Raw genomic sequence first — 22411 nt, 5'->3', positions numbered from 1 at the left:
AATGTTGCTAGAGCTCAGCTTTAATCCCTGGCAGCCAAGCTCTTAAGCATTAGGCGTCCTGTGCTCTTTACATTGCTTTTATATGAAGTGTAATTTTATACATTTAAAGTAAAAGTCAACTTACGAAATGATAAATGCAAGACTGCCAAACAAAAACTTAACAAGAGAAGTATTTTTTGACCACAATCACCCTTAGATGTTGCTACAAGCAAAAGTAAAAAGGAAGCTGAGATTAAAGAGTAAAATGGGAGAAAATATTATAAGCTTTGTAATCTTTTTATAGAATTTTCCTGGAATTAACTTCAAAGGATCCTTCCCAGCTTTTCAGTGTTCTGCTCTTCATCTGGCATGTGACTAAAGACACACATATGTTGTTACAGGCCTTCTGTAGAGTGCTGTCACTCGTAGTTTCAGGGTGTTTTTTCTTAAATCTGGGATAAACTCCCTATATTGATCCTCTAATACGAGGACAACAAATGAGCACGTTTTGTTTGTGGACAAAATCTTGTATCTCAGTTTACACAAATCCTCTGGTTAACAAAAATCATGAGACCGTGTGGTTCCCTCTGTGTTTGTGTTTAAAAATTTAGAATAATAGAAGCAGAATACTGTTTTGATGATAGTAGAGATGACTGTCGGAGAAGGCAGTGGCACCCCACTCCAGTACTCCTGCTTGGAAAGTCCCATGGATGGAGGAGCCTGTTAGGCTGCAGTCCATGGGGTCTCTGAGGGTCGGACACGACTGAGCAACTTCACTTTCACTTTTCACTTTCATGCATTGGAGAAGGAAATGGCAACCCACTCCAGTGTTCTTGCCTGGAGAATCCCAGGGACGGGGGAGCCTGGTGGGCTGCTGTCCATGGGGTCACACAGAGTCAGACATGACTGAAGTGACCTAGCAGCAGCAGCAGCAGTGATGACTGTATTTCAGGCAGATGCTTGAGGTTTGAATTTTCATATGGTTTCTTCCCCCTAACACCTATAGCAATGTCTCCTTTGCCCACACACTAATGTACCTTCTAATGTTTCATGATTTTAACAAAACCTGTCTCCTCTGTATTTCTTTTCTCGGAAGCTGCACAAGGAACCTGTGTGTCTATTGTCCCTAATCACAGTGAGATGTTCGATAGATTTGAGGGGAAGCTCAGCCCGCTGTGGTACAAGATAACCGGAGGCCAGGTTGGAACAGGCTGTGGAACACTTAATGATGGCAAGTCTCTCTACTTCAGTGGCCCTGGAAAAAGGGAAGCGAGGACTGTCCCTCTGGACACCAGGAATATCAGGTAAGTAGTTAACTGGTCACTTCTTCATGAACATAATATTTACCTTACTGTATGATCTAATCTACAACACTGTTCTTTTCAGAGTTCACATAGTAATGTTTCTCTACATAGATTCTGATATATAAAAATGAAGCATAAATTTATAATAAAATAGATTCTGCAAAACTTATACTCTAATTCATTAATCAGCATGCAGTCATCACCAAGGCCTGTGTGTCTAATATATGTCAGCTTGGTTTTCTAAAGTTCTCTGTTATTATGAAGATTATTTGATATTAATTTTAATATATGCCAAGAGAAACAAATAATTTTTTGCAACTTTGAATTCTGTGTCCAAAAATGTGGTGCCCCATTTATCTAAGTTTATTTGTATTCACTTATTGAAGGCTATTCCAGAAATTTAAAATACCTACACTGACACCTACTGGTACAATAAATAAGTGCTTAGTTTTAAGGGCAAATGAAATAGTAGCACATCTAAAATATAACTGTGCTTCTTTAGTTTTAATCAAATTATTTTAGAATTGGAAGAAAGGAAGCTAAAGAAATGTTTGAAGCTTTTAGAGCTTCTTCTCACTAAAATCTGGATTCTGTGTCATATGTTTTCTACCTTCAGTCTCTTTCCCCTTCCTTCTGAGTCCTTCTCACAGAGCTAACCCTGTCATGTAGCTTGGTTTATAGTGACTGAGGCATAGATTACATCGCACTAATTGAGAGACAGTTGTTAAAAATTAAACCATCTGAGTTTAAATCCATAGTAGAAGTAATTGTCTGGCCCTAAACAAATGTAACATACAAGTTTTTAATGTTAGATTTTTCCTCCTGAGTTTCCAAGGATAGTATCATCTCAATTTAAAGGAATTCCATTTCAGTGATTTCATTAAGTTGCCTCAGAGTGTCATAGGGAAATGAAGTTAACTTGTTTCCTTTTGTTTAAATCATTATTCCAAAATAAAATTAATGGTCATATCAATTAACTTTTCTGAATGGTTATAGAATTAGCCTACTATCTAATCTAGGTAGTTTCTGCTTGTCATATGCCCTTTGTGTTTAAAAATAGTACCTAAGAATTACAGGAGTTTTACTTTTTACCGTGTCAAAATACAGAAGGCTAGATGTCTTCTGAATTCATGTTTTTAAGTAAACTGAGGTGTGGTGTTTTGGGTTTTTTCCCCCCAGACTGGTTCAGTTTTATATACAAATTGGAAGCAAAACTTCAGGGATTACCTGCATCAAACCAAGAGCTAGAAATGAAGGTAAGGTGCTATATTTCCATAAAAACTACAGTTACTCCTAGCAAAGTAGTTCTTTCTCCTCCCAAAGTTTGGCTGAAATTTTGTAAACTGATTTATTGTTCAATTGCTCAGTCATATCTGACTCTTCACAACCCCATGGACTGAAGCACACCAGGCTTCCCTGTCCTTCATCATCTCTAAGAGCTTGCTCAAACTCATGTCCATTGAGTCACTGATGCCATCCAACCATCTCATCCTCTGTCATTCCCTTCTCCTCCTGCCTTCAATCTTCCCCAGCATCAGGGTCTTTCCTAGTGAGTCAGCTCTTTGCATCAGGTGGCCAAGTATCGGAGCTTCAGCTTCAGCATCAGTCCTTCCAGTGAATATTCAGGGTTGATTTCCTTTAGGATTGACTGATTGGATCTCCTTGCAGTCCAAGGGACTCTCCAGAGTCTTCTCCAGCACCGCAGTTCAAAAGCATCAATTCTTCTGTGCTCAACCTTCATATTGGTCCAACTCTCACATCCATACATGACTACTGGAAGAACCATAGCTTTAACTAGATGGACCTTTCTCAGCGAAGTAATGTGTCTGCTTTTTAATATGCTGTCTAGGTTTGTCTTAGCTTTTCTTCCAAGGAGCAAGCATTTTTTTTCATTTCATGGCTGCAGTCACCATCTGCAGGGATTTGGGAGCCCCAAAAAATTAAGTCTGTCACTATTTCCATTGTTTCCTCATCCATTTGCCATGAAATGATGGGACCGGATGCCATGATCTTTGTTTTTTGAATGTTGAGCTTTAAGCCAACTTTTTCACTCTCCTCTTTCACTTTCAACACGAGACTTTTTAGTTCCTCTTTACTTTCTGCCATAAGGGTGGTGTCATCTGCATATCTGAGGTTATTGACATTTCTCCTGGCAATCTTGATTCCAGCTTATGCTTCATCTAGCCTGGCATTTCGCGTGATGTACTCTGCATGTAAGTTAAATAAGCAGGGTAACAATATACACTCTTGATGTACTCCTTTCCCAATTTGGAACCAGTCTGTTGTTCTATGTCTGATTGTAACTGTTGCTTGTTGACCTACATACAGGTTTCTCAAGAGGCAGGTAACGTGGTCTGGTATTCCCATTGCTTGAAGAATTTTCCACATTTTGTTGTGATCCATACAGTCAAAGGCTTTAGCATAGTCAATGAAGCAGAAGTAGATGTTTTTCTGGAATTCTCTTGCTTTTTCGATGATCCAACGGATGCTGACAATTTGATCTCTGGTTCCTCTGCCTTTTCTAAATCCAGTTTGAACATCTGGAAGTTCTCAGTTCACATACTACTGTTGAACCCTAGCTTGGAGAATTTTGAGCACTACTTTACTAGCGTGTGAAATGAGTACAATTGTGTGGTAGTTTGAACATTCTTTGTAAATGGATACACTACCCTAAATCATTCATTCTCCTCTCCATCAGTAAACAGGTAACTGCAGAGAGCCCTGGTCTCTAAGTTTCCTCATCCAGATCCTTAAGCCTAGAAACATATTTGTTTTGGGAAAACCTGTTCCTTTACAGGAATTCCCAGGTGGCACTAATGGTAAAGAACCCACCTGCCAATGCAGGAGGCATAAGAGGTGTTGGTTCGACCCCAAGATCCCCTGGAGGAGGACATGGCAACCCATTCTGGTATTCTTGACTGGAGAATCCCATGAACAGAGGATCCTGGCAGGGTACAGTCCATAGGCTCGTAAAGAATCAGACATGACTAAAGCTACATAGCACACACACACACATTCCTTTATAACTTTACACAAGGAGAAAACAAAACTGCAGAGACTTACATTCAGCACTGTAGGGGACTAGGAATGATTGCAGATCATACACTGCTTCCTGCCTGTAAACAGATCCTTTGTAGAAGGAGCAGTTGTTGGTAATAATAAATATGAATTTTTACTGAGCAGTTATATATGCAAGGCACTGTTCCAGGTGTTCTATCTGTTAATGCACTTAATCCTCACCATATCCCTTTGCCATAGGTACTAAAATTTATCCTATTTTACAGATGTAGATGTTGGGGCACAGAGAGGACAAATAACTTACTCAAGATCATGCTATCAGTAAGTGGACGAGCAGAGATTCAGACCACTAGAGCCTATTCCTCTCTCCTTCCCCAGATCCCTATTCTCTCAGACATCCACACCATCTTCTGCCTCCATGATTCAGTGCTGAAAGAAATGCAAAAACACTTCAAGTATACATAGTTGGCCTTCAGTTGCTATACAGATATGATAGGATTCCTTAAGGGACCCTACCTATGAGTTGGTTCCTGGCATAAAATCCATAAGCTTCTCAGATGGATCCTCCTCCAAACTTTGATCTCATGAAAAGCATGTGAAGAATTTTGCAGCTTTCAAGTTTGTTATTGTCTCAGGCATAACTATGTAAAACATATTGGCTTAAACACTACAGTAGCCATTAGTCAGTAGAGCCACCGATAGCTCTGTTCATCAGTTCTAAATATCCTTGGCCTTATCATTAGTAATTGAAAGCTTCCTTGACTTTTCTAAGTATCTCAGTACTGTTAGTCTAGTAATTATCCAGATCATCTATACATTCAATCAGCAGTCTAGAAACTTGTATTTTGTATTTCCTGGTCTCTTTGACAGCGTTTATTAAGAATCTGCTCTAAGCTAGGCACTGTTCTAAGTTTCATGGATACAGTGTCACCAAAAGACAGATGCATCAGTCTTGATGAGCTAGATTATGCTACAGTGACAGGCAACTCTCAGTCTCTGTGGGTTAAAACATCAGATTTGTCCTCTGTGCTGCATTTTCCTCATGGGTCATCTGAGGTTCTCATCCAGCACCCAGGATAATGAAGCAGCTGCTGGGTAGCTTCTGGGTGTTGCCAGCCATGTGGTGGAAGGAAAGAGCACATATGGTAAAGGGGACAAGAAATGCAAACTGCCATGTAGCAGGATGGCAGTAATGAGCACAACAGACAAAAGCGCTACCGTTAAGAGAACTTATATTGTAGTAAGAGGAGTCAGAACATCAAGAATAAAAGAAATGAGCAGGATGTTAGATTGATGGGCTAGAGAGAAATAAATAAGCTGATGAGATAGAAAGTAAACTTATGCTGGGAAAGATGCTGATTTCAACAGAGTGATCTGGGAGTGGACTTACTGAGAAAGTGACATTTAAAATGAAATCTAAAGGGGAAAGTGTTAGTTGCTCAGTCATGTCCGGCTCTTTGTGACCCCATGGACTGTAGCCCACCAGGCTCCTCTTTCCATGGGATTTCCCAGGCCAGAATACTGGAGTGGGTAGTCATTCTCTTCTTTAAGGGTCCTTCCTGATCTGGGGATCAAACCTGGATCTCCTCCATTGCAGGCAGATTCTTTACTATCTGAGCCACCAGGAGAAGGCTTCCCCGGTAGCTCAGCAGTAAAGAATCTGCCAGCAATGCAGGAGACTGGTTCCATACCTGGGTTGAGAAGATCCCCTGAAGGAGCAAATGGCAATCCCCTCAGTATTCTTGTCTGGGAAATCCCATGGACAGAGGAACCTGGTGGGCTGCAGTCCAGTTCAGTTCCTATGACGGGCTGCAGTCCGTAGGATCGCAAATAGTCAGACACAACCAAGCACACACATTAATGGTGAAAAAAGCCACAACAGAAAGAGCTTAAGGCAAGTTTTCCAGTCAGAAGAAACAGCAAAGGCCATGAGGTAGAAAAGAGTTGTGGTGTTGGAAGAACAGAAAGAAGGCCAGATGGCCTGGGGCTCGTTAAGGTTTAGGAGTGCTGGGGAGAAGAAGGAGAGGGACAGAGCCAGGTCACGCAGAGCCTTGCTGGCCATGGAACAGAGGTGGGATTGGAATCCACTGTATTGGAAACAACTGAAGACTTTTAGGTCAGGCAGTGACATAACCTGATTTAAATTTTTATAGAATCACCCTACAGAAACAATATGTAGTTCAAAACAAGAGTATCTCTAGAGCACATTCTCCACCCACATGGAAACAGGAGCTTTGAGGGATGCAAAGGTAGACGGAGTTCTGTCCCAGAATCTTGCTTATTGACTGGAGAGGTGGAGAACCTGAATGTTGTCTTTAAACCTTGTGATAGAATTGCTATTTAAAAGTAGTTCGTGGTTGGAACATGAAGCAACTGTGTGCATGTGCATATATGTATGACTCTTCTGAAAATTACAAATCCATACCCCTATTTGTATATGAGGAAAAAAAAGAAACTCTGACCAGAGTATAGTGGGAAGCATCCACTTACTGACCAGAGGCTGTCCTCTACTTTAACCTCTGATTATAATTGCTCTCGTCTGCCTTCTGGGACTTTTTCTCTTTAGGAACACAACTTATTCTCAACAACCCTGAGCCGTTTTCTTGAACTCACTGCTGCCTGTGTAATTTACATCCCACAGGCATTTCTCAGCCTTTTATTGAAAACTGGTTGTTAAAATGTAAATCTGCCTAAATCCTTGAACAAATCTCTTCCAGTGATAAAAGTAAAGATTTTCTGCATACTCAAGCTGAAGCCTCAATTTGCATATTTGGAATTAAAATCAAAATTAGGCTATTTTCAGTAAGACTGGGAAGAATGAGGATGGAGGTGTCATTTTAAAAGGGCAATGTTTTATGTTCCTTAAATATTTGGTAGTTGAGCTGAAATGGCTTGGTTTATTCCGATGGACAGTGTTTAGATGACACAGCTAAAGAGGGTCAGTTCAATTCGGTCACTCAGTCATGTCTGACTCTTTGCGACACCATGGACTACAGCACACCAGGCTTCCCTGTTCATCACCAACTCCCAGAGTTTGCTCAAACTCATGTCCATTGAGTCAGTGATGCCATCCAACCATCTCATCCTCTGTCGTCCCCTTCTCTTCCTGCCTTCAGTCTTTCCCAGCATCAGAGTATTTTCTAATGAGTCAGTACTTTGCATCAGGTGGCCAAAGTATTGGAGTTTCAGCTTCAGCATCAGTCCTTCCAATGAATATTCAAGGTTGATTTCCTTGACTGGTTTGATCTCCTTGCTGTCCAAGGGACTCTCTCTCTCTCTTCTTGCTGTCCAAGGGACTCTCAAGAGTCTTCTCCAACACCACAGTTCAAAAGCATTAATTCTTCAGTGCTCAACCTTCTTTATGGTCCAACTCTCACATCCATACATGACTACTGTAAAAACCATAGCTTTGACTAGATGGACCTTCGTCGGCAAAGTAATGTGTCTGTTTTTTAATAGGCTGTCTAGGTTTGTCATAGCTTTTCTTCCAAGAAGCAAGCATTTTTTTCATTTCATGGCTATAGTCACCATCTGCAGTGATTTTGGAGCCCAAGAAAAAGAGGCCCAGAGATTGATAAAAAATAGAGATACTGCTGTTTCCCTTTCTTGCATTTCTCCATTCTTTCATACTTACCTGAGAGGCATTCCATTGACCTGAAGAATTGGGGGCCTCCTCTCTGCAGATCTTGCGGTTGCCTGCAGGTGTATGTGACAGTCCTGAAAAAGCTAATGTGGAGGAAGGCAGCAGGCAGAAACCAATTGGAGCAGGGACCACTTGAGCCATAATTCTCATATGCTCATATACATCTGAGTCCTTTCAGTTCAGTTCAGTTCAGTTGCTCAGTCGTGTCCGACTCTTTGCTACACCATAGACTGCAGCATGTCAGGCCTCCCTGTCAATCACCAACTACTGGAGTTTACTCAAACTCATGTCCACTGAGTCGATGATGCCATCCAACCATCTCATCCTCTGTCATCCCCTTCTCCTCCCACTTTCAATCTTTCCCAGCATGAGGGTCTTTTCAAATGAGTCAGTTCTTCGCATTAGATGGCCAAAGTATTGGAGTTTCAGCATCAGTCCTTCCAATGAATATTCAGGACTGATTTCCTTTAGGATGGACTGGCTGGATTTCCTTGTTGTCCAAGGGACTCTCAGGAGTCTTCTCCAACACCACATTTCAAAAGCATTAATTCTTCAGCACTCAGATTTCTTTATAGTCCAACTCTCACATCCATACATGACTACTGGAAAATCTATAGCCTTGACTAGATGGGCCTTTGTTGGCAAAGTAATGTCTCTGCTTTTTAATAAGCTGTCTAGGTTAGTCATAACTTTTCTTTCAAGGAGCAAATGTCTTTTAATTTCATGGCTACAGTCACCATCTTCAGTGATTTTGGAGCCCCCAAAAATAAAGTCTGTCACTGTTTCCACTGTTTTCCCATTTATTTGCCATGAAGTATGGGACCAGATGCCATGAAAGTATGAGACCAGATGCAATGATCTTAGTTTTCTGAATGTTGAGTTTTAAGCCAACTTTTTCACTCTCCACTTTCACTTTCATCAAGAGGCTTTTTAGTTCTTTGCTTTCTGCCATAACGGTGATGTTATCTGCGTATCTGAGGTTATTGATGTTTCTCCTGGCAATCTTGAGTCCAGCTTGTGCTTCATCCAGTCCAGCATTTCTCATGATGTACTCTGCATATAAGTTAAATAAGCAGGGTGACAATATACAGCCTTGACACACTCCTTTTCCTATTTGGAAGCAGTCTGTTGTTCCATGTCCAGCTCTAACTGTTGTTCTTGACCTGCATACAGATTTCTCAAGAGGCAAGTTAGGTGGTCTGGTATTCCCATTTCTTTAAGAATTTTCCACAGTTTGTTGAGATACACACAGTCAAAGGCTTTAGTGTAGTCAATAAAGCAGAAGTAAATATTTTTCTGTAACTCTCTTGCTTTTTCGATGATCCACCAGATGTTGACAATTTGATCTCTGGTTCCTCTGCCTTTTATAAATCCAGCTTGAACATCTGGAAGTTCACGGTTCATGTACTGTTGAAGCCTGGCATTATTTTGTGTAATTTTGAGCATTACTTTGCTAGCCTGTGAGATGAGTGCAATTGCGTGATAGTTTGAGCATTCTTTGGCATTGCCTTTCTTTTGGATTGGAATGAAAACTGGCCTTTTCCAGTCCTGTGGCCACTGCTGAGTTTTCCAAATTTGCTGGCATATCGAGTACAGCACTTTCACAGCATCATCTTTTAGGATTTGAAATAGCTCAACTGGAATTCCATCACCTCCACTATCGTTGTTTGTAGTGATGCTTCCTAAGGCCCACTTGACTTCGTATTTCAGGATGTCTGGCTTCACATGTCGGATATCTGGCTCTAGGCGAGTGATCACACCATCGTGATTATCTGGGTCGTGAAGATCTTTTTTTGTATAGTTCTTCTGTGTATTCTTGCCATCTCTCCTTAATATCTTCTGCTTCTGTTAGAATCCTTTGGGAAGCTTTAAAATGCAGATTCTGTTTCAATCGGACTGCAATGGTATGCTGCATAACAAATTATTCCCAACTGAGTGGCCTAAGGCAACGTCTGTTACCTTCTAGATTCTGTGAGTCAGGAATTCAGGTTCTGGCACAGGACTTCTCCTGAGGCTGCACACAAAGTAAAAGCCAGGAGCAGTGCATTCATCTGAAGAACCAATCAGGGCTGGAGGATCTCTTTCCAAGATGCTCACTTATCTGGCTATTGGCAAGAGACCAGTTTCTTTCAGTGAACTTGTCCACAGGCTCTTTGTGTGTCCTTACAGGGAGAGAGAGAGAGAGGGAAGAGAGTGTAAACGCCTCTTATGGCCTCATCTCAGAAGTCACACAATGTCTCTTCTACCATACTCTGTGTAACAGTAGCAAGTTACTAGGTCTAGCCACTCTGAAAAAGAGGCGAATTAACCTTAACTTTTTGATGGGAGGAGTGTCAAATAGTTTGTGGAGATGTTTTAAAAACTTCACAGGTAGAACCTGTTCCCAGATGATGCAGGTGCTGATCCTTGGACCAGACTTTGAGCAGAAGGTGCTAAAGGACCACCAGTGAGATTTTAGTCTTGTGATGCCTTATTTTTGATACCATATCCACTTTCCAAATAGGTCTTCCCAGATAACTATCTAAATCATTTATTCATTCTCACTTGCTCTCTCTCATGTTACAAATATCAACCATATCAAACAAATTAATGTCCACAAGAAAGCTATATTTTGAGCAAGCAACAAGGGTTGGAGACTAGAGCTTTGTCAGACACTCCTCACCTTGATTAGAATAAAGATGAGAAAGAACCTCCCTTCAGTTTTCTTCAGGAACTTTGATGTGGTTCTCTCCCTTCTGCAACACATGGGTCTGACTTCCACCCACTAAAGTTCCAGCCACCCATGTCTACACCATACACAACATAGTGTCTCCCTACAGAGTTCCTATTCTTTGAGCTGTTTTTATTCTCTCATCAAACACAATGATTTCTTATATTTTAAATATGGTAGCATTAATTCTCTTGAGTTTTCTTTTGCATGTTAGACATTATTATTCCTGACATCACCCCTTGTCAGATATAGTGACGATAATTCCATGTAATATCAATTAACTTTAAAAGGCATTCTTTTAGTTCTATATTTTATCATATTATTTCTTGAAACAATTTTACTAAACTCTTTGCTGTGCAGTACAACACAGGGATTGAGATATTCTGCTTAGTTAATAATGAGGAAACTAAAAAGATATTATATGAACCATGAGTTATTTTTCCAGGAAGACTGACGGAACATGACATTGTAGCTCAGATGGTAAAGAATCCGCCTACAATGCAGGAGATCCTGGTTCAGTCCCTGGGTTGGGAAGATCCCCTGGAGCAGGAAATGGCAACCCACTCCAGTATTTTGCCTGGAGAATTCCATGGACAGGGGAGCCTGGCAAGAGGCAGATTACAGTCCATGTAGTCACAAAGAATCGGACATGACTGAGTGACTTTCACTACTACTACTAGAAAGATTGAGCTATAATAAAATTAATATAACAAACACAAATTTACTAGACATAATTTATGTGAATATTCAGATAGCACTTCAGTATCCCCAGTCATAAGTTTGAATATACAGTGCCAGTCTTAGGAACAGTTATGGAATAGGCAATTAGATAGATGCCAAGAAAGCCCTCTGCCCTTCCCATCAAATAGAATATATATTTTTTAATTATTTGCTAATGATATATATATTATATGTATATATATATTCCATTGATTCCTACCATTTCATCATTAGCAGTTTTTTCCTTTGCATTCAATATTACCCTTCCCCTGTGTCCTCTTTTAAAATAAAAAATGTTTCTGGGAGAGGTAGAAGGAATCGCACATGAAGTATCTTAAACTTTCATGTGTATTTCCCTAAATCACACTTCTCTGGTGATAGGCAGAGGGAGATGGGGCAGAAGAGATACATGAAGGGGAGAAGGTGAAAAGAGAGAGGAAGGTCAGAGTAACATCAGAGCGGAGTAAGTTCTTCTGCTTTGCTGTGTGATAATTTGTCTTTATCAGTCTTCAGTGACCAAGGCCTGACAGAGTATGAAGTGCCTGTAAAAGTATCCTTCTGCTTAAGAGAACTTCAGATTGACCTGTACTTCCTATCTGGTGCATCAGCAGCAAAGAGCCCTTCTTTATTCTGTGCTAGGAGATTGAGATATTCCTTCTGAGTATATAATAATGATATGAGACTTTGTACTGTTCAGGACAGAATCTAAAATTCAAATACATAATCTGAAGTGCATTTTTATGTCCCTCTTACCAACCTCCTCATTGCTCATACAAAGCTGAGTGGTCTTTAAAAGAGCTTATGTATTTTTTCCCCCATTTCCTAGGAGTTGGTGCATCAGAAACTGTCAAGAAATTGATGAGCCTTCAGGTCTACTAATTCATTCCTTGGAAGTTAGACAAATGTGCCCTCATTCTATGAGATGCAATTTGAAGTTTCTAGTACAGTCTTGCCACTTAAAATAATACTGTTCCTTGCCTTTTTTGCCTCTAGGAAAGCTGTCCAAGTAACTGGATTTATGTCTTTTAACACAGGGCTTGTTGTTCAGTATTCAAATGACAATGGGATACTCTGGCATTTGCTTCGAGAGTTGGACTTCATGTCATTTCTGGAACCACAGATCATTTCCATCGACCTTCCACGAGAGTCAAAGACACCTGCTACAGCTTTTCGATGGTGGCAGCCCCAACATGGCAAGTTACTGCTCACCTCAACTTTCCTGGTAGCATTTAATCATCCAGTTAAAGCCACTTCATATTATGTGTTTTTTAATTTGCTGTCAATTTCTAGATAATTTGATTTAAAACCACAGTCATAGAGATATTCATATTGCTATATAATGAACCTCCTGTAACTGCTTTTATTCATCTGATTTCAGGGAAGCATTCAGCCCAGTGGGCCTTGGATGATGTCCTTATAGGAATGAATGACAGCTCTCAAACTGGGTTTCAGGATAAATTTGATGGCTCTTTAGATCTGCAAGCCAACTGGTATCGAATCCAAGGAGGTCAAGTTGATATTGACTGTCTCTCTATGGACACTGCTCTGATATTCACTGAAAACATAGGTATACATTTTCACTTGATAAAGGGAGAATATCTAATTAACTAGAGGACTAAATTAACTAAAGCCCAAAAGGAGATTCTCTAATGCAAAACCATGTGCATAACTGCCTGTGCTGAGGGAGGCAGTTGGAAATAAGTTGTTTTGTCTTCTAGTGTGACTTGGTGAACCCCATGACAGTTTTTGCAGGGACTGTCTTTCATGGCATGCATAATATGACCAATGTTTCTCAAAAGTGAGGCAAAATGTCTGTCTGAGAACATTCCCATGTTTTATAATTTGCAGAATTAGAATTTTCAGACTCTCTGTTGGCCTGTCTCAAGGTGGTAAGACTTTTGAAGTTAGCAGCCGTCCATATTTCTGAGTCTGTGCTAACTAGATAAAAACAATCAGTGTGAGATGAAAAGTCAAAGCACATGTGAGACACTATAGATAAGATATCATTTTTGTTTACTGCTGAAAGCATGACAAGCAGAAACACCAAGTAAGAAAGAGAGTACAATTATGTGCTACCATTAAACTTTTCCTTTTTCATAGGAAAACCTCGTTACGCTGAGACCTGGGACTTCCATGTGTCAGCATCAACTTTCTTGCAGTTTGAAATGAGCATGGGCTGTAGCAAGCCCTTCAGCGACTCCCACAGTGTACAACTCCAGTATTCTCTGAACAATGGCAGGGACTGGCATCTTGTCACTGAAGAATGTGTTCCTCCAACCATTGGCTGTCTGCACTACACAGAAAGTTCAATTTACACCTCCGAGAGATTCCAGAATTGGAAGCGGATCACTGTCTACCTTCCACTCTCCACCATGTGAGAATTGTCATTTGGCTACATGTCAGAACTTCAGGTTTCTGTCACCTAATTGGAAAATAATTGTGATGCCACTTGGAAATTCTATTACTCTTTCATGAGGATTATGCATGGAACATACCAGGGGGCAGAAAAAGTTATAGGTGCCTGGGTAATACTTTTTAAATGTGGTTAGGAGTTCTAGGAGTTTTATGAGGCTGAACTTTTCTGCTTCTTCAGCAACCTGAGGCTGCCTGACAGATTCAGGTTTTAAATTGTTGTAAAAATAAACATCTACCCAATAACCAGAGTGATACTTATCTACATGAAGCAGTTTGTAAAATCATTAGATGTGGAAGAGTGTCCTTAGTTGTTGTTGGCTTTTCTTTTTTAATCTCCACACCACAATAAGAGTAAAAGGTTCATTCTTTTAAAATGCTCATATCATTTTACATCTTTCTTCCCCTCCGCAGGATCTCAGATTACATTCAGCCCTACCTTATGTTAGGGCTTACAGCAGGCTCCCACTTCTGTGGTTTAGGTGTTGGATAGTGAAGGATCTTTCTAGGAACTAATGTTACTGTGGTGGGTGAGAGAGTTTGTGCCATCCTGGAGCTGCTCTCCCTAGATCCCTACATCTTCCTTCCACTGCCCTGCTCTGAATTGTAGACAGATTGGCCTCTGCAAGCTGCATTTGCCAGCTGCATGTGTTTTCTGGCTTCCTGGTAGGTTTAGGGAGTAACAGATAATAGCAAGAAAGTGGAGGGTGGAAATAAAGTTAAACCAGGGTATTCCTCCCCCTCCCTCTCTATCTCAAGTACATCTTGGCCAAGTTCAGCAGCTCCAGCTCCACCATGGTGTCCCTCCAGGTGACACTGGCCCCTGGACACTAGCAGCACCTCCTCCTGTAGCTCTCCATCTTTGGACTTGCAGTGGCTTCCTGACTTCCCTAAACTCTTATTTCCTCACTGATGCTGCTACTCACTATGCATCCAGTACTTTGTAAATTCTCTCCATTAAATACTTACAGTGGTTTCCATTTTCCTGGTTCCATTTTGATTCAGAGATGTGCAAACAAGTGGCAGAAAAAAAAATACACACACACAGGAAATCAATGTGTTTTAGTATTTAACCTAAAAGAGTGTCCTGTGGACCCCAGAGCTTTAAAGAATGCTCACTTGTAGCTCATTTATTCATTCTATTTTTATTCAACAAACATTTATTGAATATCTCTGCCTGCAATGCAAGAGACCAAGAGACGTGGGTTCAATCCCTGGGTTGGGAAGATTCCCTGGAGAAGGAAATGGCAACCCACTCCAGTATTCCTGCTTGGAAAATCCCATGGACAGAGGACCCTGGCAGGCTACAGTCCATGGGGCCGCAAAAGAGTCAGACACAACTTAGCTACTAAACAACAACAACATTATGTGTTAGATCTCTGGTACAAAATGAATAAGGTGATGCCTGGATCCAAATATATGATTTAGGATAACAGGTATCCAAGCAGTTATTTATGCTATAAAATGCTAACAGTGACAAAACCCAGGGATATTATTGAAACAAAGGGGGATATTAGGGAGATTGAATGGAGCTTTCTGCAGGAACTGATGTCTGAGTTGAGTCTGAATTAGGGAATAGAGCTTATCTGATTGAAGAGAGCCTGTGGGAGGTCATATGTGCTGTTGTAAGCCAAAAAAAAATCCCAGAGACCAGAAGAAACATGAGTTGATGGGAAAACTCAAGGACTTGATGCTATTAGAGTACAATTGTGAAGAAATAGGCAAAGATGAGGCAAGAGAAGAGGGCGGATGATGAAGGGGGCATGTATTTCATATTAGCAGTTTGGCATGTGCAGGGGAACCATTTAAAGTGTGTTAAACTGAGTGGTGATATGATTAGATTTCCGTTTCAGAGCTACCACGCTGGCAGCTGTGTTGCATTGAAGGAGGACTTGTGTAGGGAAAACAATAGCACTTGAAATGTTACTATTGAAATTCCACTTCAAGTCGACTGTGTTTTACATTCCAAATAACTAACACATTTCTGCTGTGCAATCTGTTCCTAAATGAGAGACTGCTACTGCTGTTTGGTAAGGCTGTACATATTTCTGGATAAAGTGGTCTTCTGACAGTATATCCCAGTTAACAGATTGCAAATATAATAAAAAAAAAAAATGGAGGTGCATCACATCATTCTAGTTCTCACCTTTATGGGAGCCAGGCCCTCAGGAACCAAAATAGAGGCAGAAGTTGGATAAGGCTTCCACTTACTACCTCAGAAACCTTAGGGACAGTAGAACAGAGACTTCATGGCAAGAACTTTGTAAGATTCCAACTTATCCTCATGTTTATCATCCTCAGTCTCTTTTCCAGTACTGAAAAGTTGTAAAAGCCTGAAAGCGAAAACTAATATTCTGCATAGAGTTAAAACACAGAATAAGTTGATAGTTCAAACTAACTTTTCCAAGTCACATATGTTCAGTTCAGTTCAGTTCAGTTCAGTCGCTCAGTCTTGTCTGACTCTTTGCAACCCCATGAATCGCAGCACGCCAGGCCTCCCTGTCCATCACCAACTCCCGGAGTTCACCCAGACTCACATCCATCAAGTCAGTGATGCCATCCAGCCATCTCATCCTCTGTCATCCCCTTCTCCTCCTGCCCCCAATCCCTCCCAGCATCAGAGTCTTTTCCAATGAGTCAGCTCTTCACATGAGGTGGCCAAAGGACTGGAGTTTCAGCTTTAGCATCATTCCTTCCAAAGAAATCCCAGGGCTGATCTCCTTCAGAATGGACTGGTTGGATCTCCTTGCAGTCCAAGGGACTCTCAACAGTCTTCTCCAACACCATAGTTCAAAAGCATCAATTCTTCAGCTCTCAGCCTTCTTCACAGTCCAACTCTCACATCCATACATGACCACAGGAAAAACCATAGCCTTGACTAGACGGACCTTTGTTGGCAAAGTAATGTCTCTGCTTTTGAATATGCTATCTAGATTGGTCATAACTTTCCTTCCAAGGAGTAAGCGTCTTTTAATTTCATGGCTGCAATCACCATCTGCAGTGATTTTGGAGCCCAGAACAATAAAGTCTGACACTGTTTCCACTGTTTCCCCATCTATTTCCCATGAAGTCATGGGACCAGATGCCATGATCTTCGTTTTCTGAATGTTGAGCTTTAAGCCAACTTTTTCACTCTCCACTTTCACTTTCATCAAGAGGCTTTTGAGTTCCTCTTCACTTTCTGCCATACGGGTGGTGTCATCTGCATATCTGAGGTTATTGATATTTCTCCTGGCAATCTTGATTCCAGCTTGTGTTTCTTCCAGTCCAGCGTTTCTCATGATGTACTCTACATATAAGTTAAATAAACAGGGTGACAATATACAGCCTTGAGTTGACGAATATACAGTCAACTCAAAAAGAGTTGACGTACTCTTTTTCCTATTTGGAACCAGTCTGTTGTTCCATGTCCAGTTCTAACTGTTGCTTCCTGACCTGCATACATATTTCTCAAGAGGCAGGTCAGGTGGTCTGGTATTCCCATCTCTTGAAGAATTTTCCACAGTTTGTTGTGATCCACACAGTCAAAGGCTTTGGCATAGTCAATAAAGCAGAAATAGATGTTTTTCTGGAACTCTCTTGCTTTTTTGATGATCCAGCAGATGTTGGCAATTTGATCTCTTGTTCCTCTGACTTTTCTAAAACCAGCTTGAACATCAGGAAGTTCATGGTTCACATATTGCTGAAGCCTGGCTTGGAGAATTTTGAGCATTACTTTACTAGCATGTGAGATGAGTGCAATTGTGCAGTAGTTTGAGCATTCTTTGGCATTGCCTTTCTTTGGGATTGGAATGAAAACTGACCTTTTCCAGTCCTGTGGCCCCTGCTGAATTTTCCAAATTTGCTGGCATGTGTTCAGAGGCTCTTATATGAAAGAAATGGTGAAATATTTTAAAAGTATGTTTTCTACTCTCCTGTTTTTGGGTCAAGAGTAAACAACATCCAAAATTTGGTATAAAACAAAGTCTCTCAAATAAAACTGGAACCCTGAGGAAGACACTTTTAAAATGAAAGAATTAAATGTTTTGTTTTTGAAGGTTGCCACTCAAACCAAGTATGATTTGTTTGTTTTCTGTGTTGTTTTGTTTTTCTTAGATCTCCCAGGACCCGGTTCAGATGGATCCAGGCCAACTACACTCTGGGGGCTGACTCCTGGGCTATTGATAATGTCGTGCTGGCTTCAGGGTGTCCTTGGATGTGCTCAGGACGAGGGATTTGTGATGCTGGACGCTGTGTGTAAGTTAATGAAATTGGCAGTTTCTTTCTTTGTAATGCAAAAAGAAAGATAATATCTTGATCTCATGACAGATAATGCCTTTTCGCCACTCATTTTTTTCCTCAGGTGTGACCGGGGCTTTGGTGGAGCCTACTGTGTTCCTGTCATTCCTCTACCCTCGATTCTTAAAGATGATTTCAATGGGAACTTACATCCCGACCTTTGGCCTGAAGTGTATGGTGCAGAGAGGGGGAATCTGAATGGTGAAACTATCAAGTCTGGAACATCACTCATTTTTAAAGGGGTCAGATAAGATTCTTCACTAGCACTGAAATTCCTGTCTTTTCTCAATGCTCCACACAGATACATTTCTGTTCAGATGATATATTATTGTATATACTGTTACTGTCTTCTAACACATATCATGTTTCCTCTTATATTGACTGAGATCATTTTTTATGATCACTTGGGCATTAAACCGGAGAAGGCAATGACAACCCATTCCATTACTGTTGCCTGGAAAATCCCATGGATGGAGGAGCCTGGTAGGCTGTAGTCCATGGGGTCGCTAACAGTTGGACACGACTGAGCGAGTTCACTTTCACTTTTCACTTTCATGCATTGAAGAAGGAAATGGCAACCCACTCCAGTGTTCTTGCCTGGAGAATCCCAGGGATGGCGGAGCCTGGTGGGCTGCCATCTATGGGGTCACACAGAGTCAGACACGACTGAAGTGACTTAGCAGCAGCAGCAGCAAGGCATTAAACTCTTCCCTTGCTTTGGTAATCAGATCTTCCTTACATTCTGCTGGAATTACATATGTAAAAATTATATATACACTATTTCTAGAATCTTGGCTTCTAGAATGTAACATTTTGTGTGTTTTCAGATATTTAACTTGAAATAGTTTTCTAAATGACTTTATGGAAGATCTTTGCTTTTTCCTTCCATTTTCTTTCTTTTTCTCCTGCCAATACAACCATTTGGTGACTCCAAGAAAACCAAACATTTAAATCAAGTTAAATAGCTTTCTCAAACATCATTAGTGTATTTTTTGTATTTCAACCTAAATGTTGGTTAGAGGGTTATTAAGCAATTATGTGAAACTGTGCTGAGCTGGCACATCTTCGTATGTGAATACATGCCACATCCTGCCCCTCTCAGCTGGTGCAATTGGCTAATCTAGGTGTGCAAATGAAATCTTAAACAAAAATCCACATGGGTCTCTGTACAACCTTAATGATTAACACCTAACACTTAGAAAATTAGACACCCTGGAAGTTTTTCAATTATAGTTAATAGATGCTGGCTGTCATTCTTATTTGAGTCCAGAATTCTTCTCAAGTTTTTAGATGAGATAGAAAAAACACTTTAGGGGTCAGGGAGATTTACAAGTCCCTAAGAGCAGTAAGTGACTGAAGAAATTGAGGTAGGACATTGCAGGATAGAGACTGCTGTTTTGATTGTGTATATTTTAATTCTTGTCTGAAGCTTTAGCTCTCATTACCACCATCTATTTGAAGCAATTGACAAGACCACAAAAGGTAAATCCTGTGATTCAAATATTTTTACCTGATAAAATTTTAAGCAGTAAATTAACCCGGTCTCTAGATCCGATGAACAAGGGAAACATATAGTCTTTTATATTAGTATTAAATATTTTCTCTTTAGCCATCCAAATGCAAGGGCAGCCAAGCATTATATGTGTTGGACATATATTATCTCTCAGTCCTGCAAGATGCAAAGATGGCTAGACATATACCATTCAGTAGGTTGTAGTTTGACCTAGAAAGGCATTCTTTTGTGAAAAAGGAAACGATAGTTTCTTTTCAATGTTTATAGATTCAGGAGTGCTATCTGCTATTAAAATAGCTTTGCATTTAGCACAAATGGATTACTGAACCTGGAAGAGGATCAGAAAAAAAGCATCTGTATGAGCTAGAATATATGTAGAAGCAGGCAATACAGTTCCACTGGGCAATTTTCCATATCAAGTACTTAACTGTAAATAAAATTTAAAATGTGAAAGAAGGATGCTTTCGTATTTCAGATCATGCTGACTTTCAGCAAAATTGCTCCTACAAGATACATGGGAGCAAGTTTATACTCACATTGTATAATCAAGGGTGAAGAGTAATCATATTCCTTTATCTTGATGTTGTCAAGGGATATTTATGAACTGGATCTGTTAACTACCCACCTCGAAGCTTTTTTATTGTAAGATGAAATTACCTTTTCCACGGCCTTAACCTCTATATGGTGCCAAGCTATGAAAACATCCAAGGCCTTAAGCTGATAAGTATATGAGGGAGAAGGTAAAGACTTCAAGACATGAAGGATAGGCAATGACCAAGCATTATGGACTGAGCAGGGCAGTGAATTATTAAGATAAAAGAAAAATAAGAGTGGAAATATAAGGCTTTTACATAACCACCTTCAATCCTGGAAGTTTGAATCTACGCTTTGTATAAATGCAGTTGCTTTTTCATTACGATATCAAATAATTCTCAAATTCTAAATTTAGCATTATCTAGGTATCTCTCCCCAAACCAAAAGATGATTTAATAAACAAAACACGGATATTTTATAAAGGATGGAGGATAAGTTTCAGAATCTGACATATCTGAGTTTGAATTCTACTATTTTCACTTTTGCGATCTTGAGCAAGTTACTGACCTTCTCAGATTTTCCGTTTCCTTATGAGCAACAGGAAGATAATAATATGTTTCCCTTATGAGTGATAGGTGTTTTAAAAGAATAAAGTGATTGTTTTAGATCCCAGAATGTTGTGGGCACTCAATATGTGGTTGCTCTATAACAGAGAAGCCCATTACAAAATTAGTCTTATTTAAAATTTTTCAGCTATTGAAGAATGTATTATATAATAAATATTAAGAAGAGGAAGAATTTGGTATCCGTTAGCTGATAATTAAGAAGCCAGTAGACAGTACAGTGTCCACTCAGTATCGACCAGCCCTACACCACCAAAGAGCCACTTCATTCAGAGTCATACTTGAGACTGAAAGGCCTGTTAGTACCTAGAACATTTGCATAGCGAAATTCTATTTTACTGGGCTGTCACTGCAATCCTGCATACATGGAGAAAACAAGCTGTGGAGCTGTCAATCCCAGACAACCAGAAATAGTTAATTAGCAGAAAAATTACTAAAGCCAGTGTGATCGCTTTCCGCCTTCCTTGGCTTCTCTGCATGAGCGCTTCCAGCCTGGGCTTAGGGACTTGCTTAGTTACGCCTTATTTAACTTGACCAACTGGAGGGTGTTGTGTCAGCCTGAATGAGAGCCTCCTGGGGCTGTCAGAGCACGCAAAGGAGTAAGTTCCTAAGACTCTTTGGAACCCTGAAAAAGTTACCTATTAGCTCCTAGCTTCCAGCAGGAGCTGGCACATTTTCCGTCTGTTTCCTCTTTACTCCTCTCACAACATGCTGTGATCAAAGGAGGCTGTGTTTTAAAAAGGCTTATAGATATATAATGGTATCATTTTTGCACTGCTTTCTATAAAAATCACAGCGAAGTGTGACTTAGAGTTGAGTCAATGAAATGTTGTTATTCAAGCATAGGGAATGAAAGCTATTAAAAGAGGAAATGATCAGTTTTTCCTTCCAAACTGGACCAAGTATTGTCTCTTGATCATTATGCATCTATTATATAGCTAATATAAGTTAGATGTATAAAATGAAAGGAAAATATTCTCGCAAATAAAGTAAGATTGCTTAACATGTATGTTTTTTTTGTTGTTTGCAGGAAGGACTACGGATGCTCATTTCAAGAGATCTAGACTGTACCAATACGATGTATGTCCAGTTCTCACTTCGATTTATAGCAAAAAGTAAGTCATTTCTATGGGTATGAATTCACTATTTCCCTTCAAGCAAATTTCCCCATGCACGGTTCCTCCTCCGCAAAGAAATAACAGATTTTAGGCCCATAAATTTTGTTATATGGGAGAGCCAACATAAATTTGAGTGCATAAGTGTTTGCAAATGTTCTTCTATAATATACATCCATTTTAATGTCGGGGTAAGATTACTACTTATTTTATAATGATTTCATACAGAAATACTAATCATACTAGTCCTCTGCTGGTTAAATTTATCATCACATCCCTGAATCTTTTTTTTTTTTTTTTTTACCACTTATTTCTAGCTGAAAGAAATTTAAATTTTAAAAATTTAGCTTTTGGAAACTTGATATTTTCTTTCACAGATGTAAACCCCTAAAGCCAACTCTGTCATTCTGACCTTCCATATTAACTAAATAATTTTCCTGACAAATAATGACATTTGGATATAAGGAATTTTCAAGTAGACTTTTGATAATATCATGAGATGTAAATGTTTGACCCTTTGTAGAGCTGTGAAGCCTATAGAATCAAAAATTTTTGACATAAT

At 40.0% G+C, this 22411-nt stretch overlaps 1 protein-coding gene across 4 annotated transcripts in view; it reads left to right on the top strand.

The window, feature by feature from the left end:
* RELN (reelin) overlaps positions 1-22411 on the top strand; it is a 557702-nt gene that overhangs the window by 450361 nt on the left and 84930 nt on the right. For all 4 annotated transcript variants that reach the window (XM_061413895.1, XM_061413894.1, XM_061413897.1 and 1 more), the window contains 8 exons: positions 1076-1283; positions 2463-2539; positions 12409-12567; positions 12753-12941; positions 13475-13748; positions 17882-18022; positions 18129-18306; positions 21765-21849. In XM_061413895.1, coding sequence (XP_061269879.1) covers positions 1076-1283; positions 2463-2539; positions 12409-12567; positions 12753-12941; positions 13475-13748; positions 17882-18022; positions 18129-18306; positions 21765-21849 — 1311 coding nt within the window. The remainder of the gene's footprint in view (positions 1-1075; positions 1284-2462; positions 2540-12408; positions 12568-12752; positions 12942-13474; positions 13749-17881; positions 18023-18128; positions 18307-21764; positions 21850-22411) is intronic.

The sequence above is a fragment of the Bos javanicus genome, chromosome 4 (assembly GCF_032452875.1).
Source record: "Bos javanicus breed banteng chromosome 4, ARS-OSU_banteng_1.0, whole genome shotgun sequence".
Classification (NCBI taxonomy): domain Eukaryota; kingdom Metazoa; phylum Chordata; class Mammalia; order Artiodactyla; family Bovidae; genus Bos; species Bos javanicus.
This window is presented reverse-complemented; position numbering and strand designations above follow the sequence as displayed.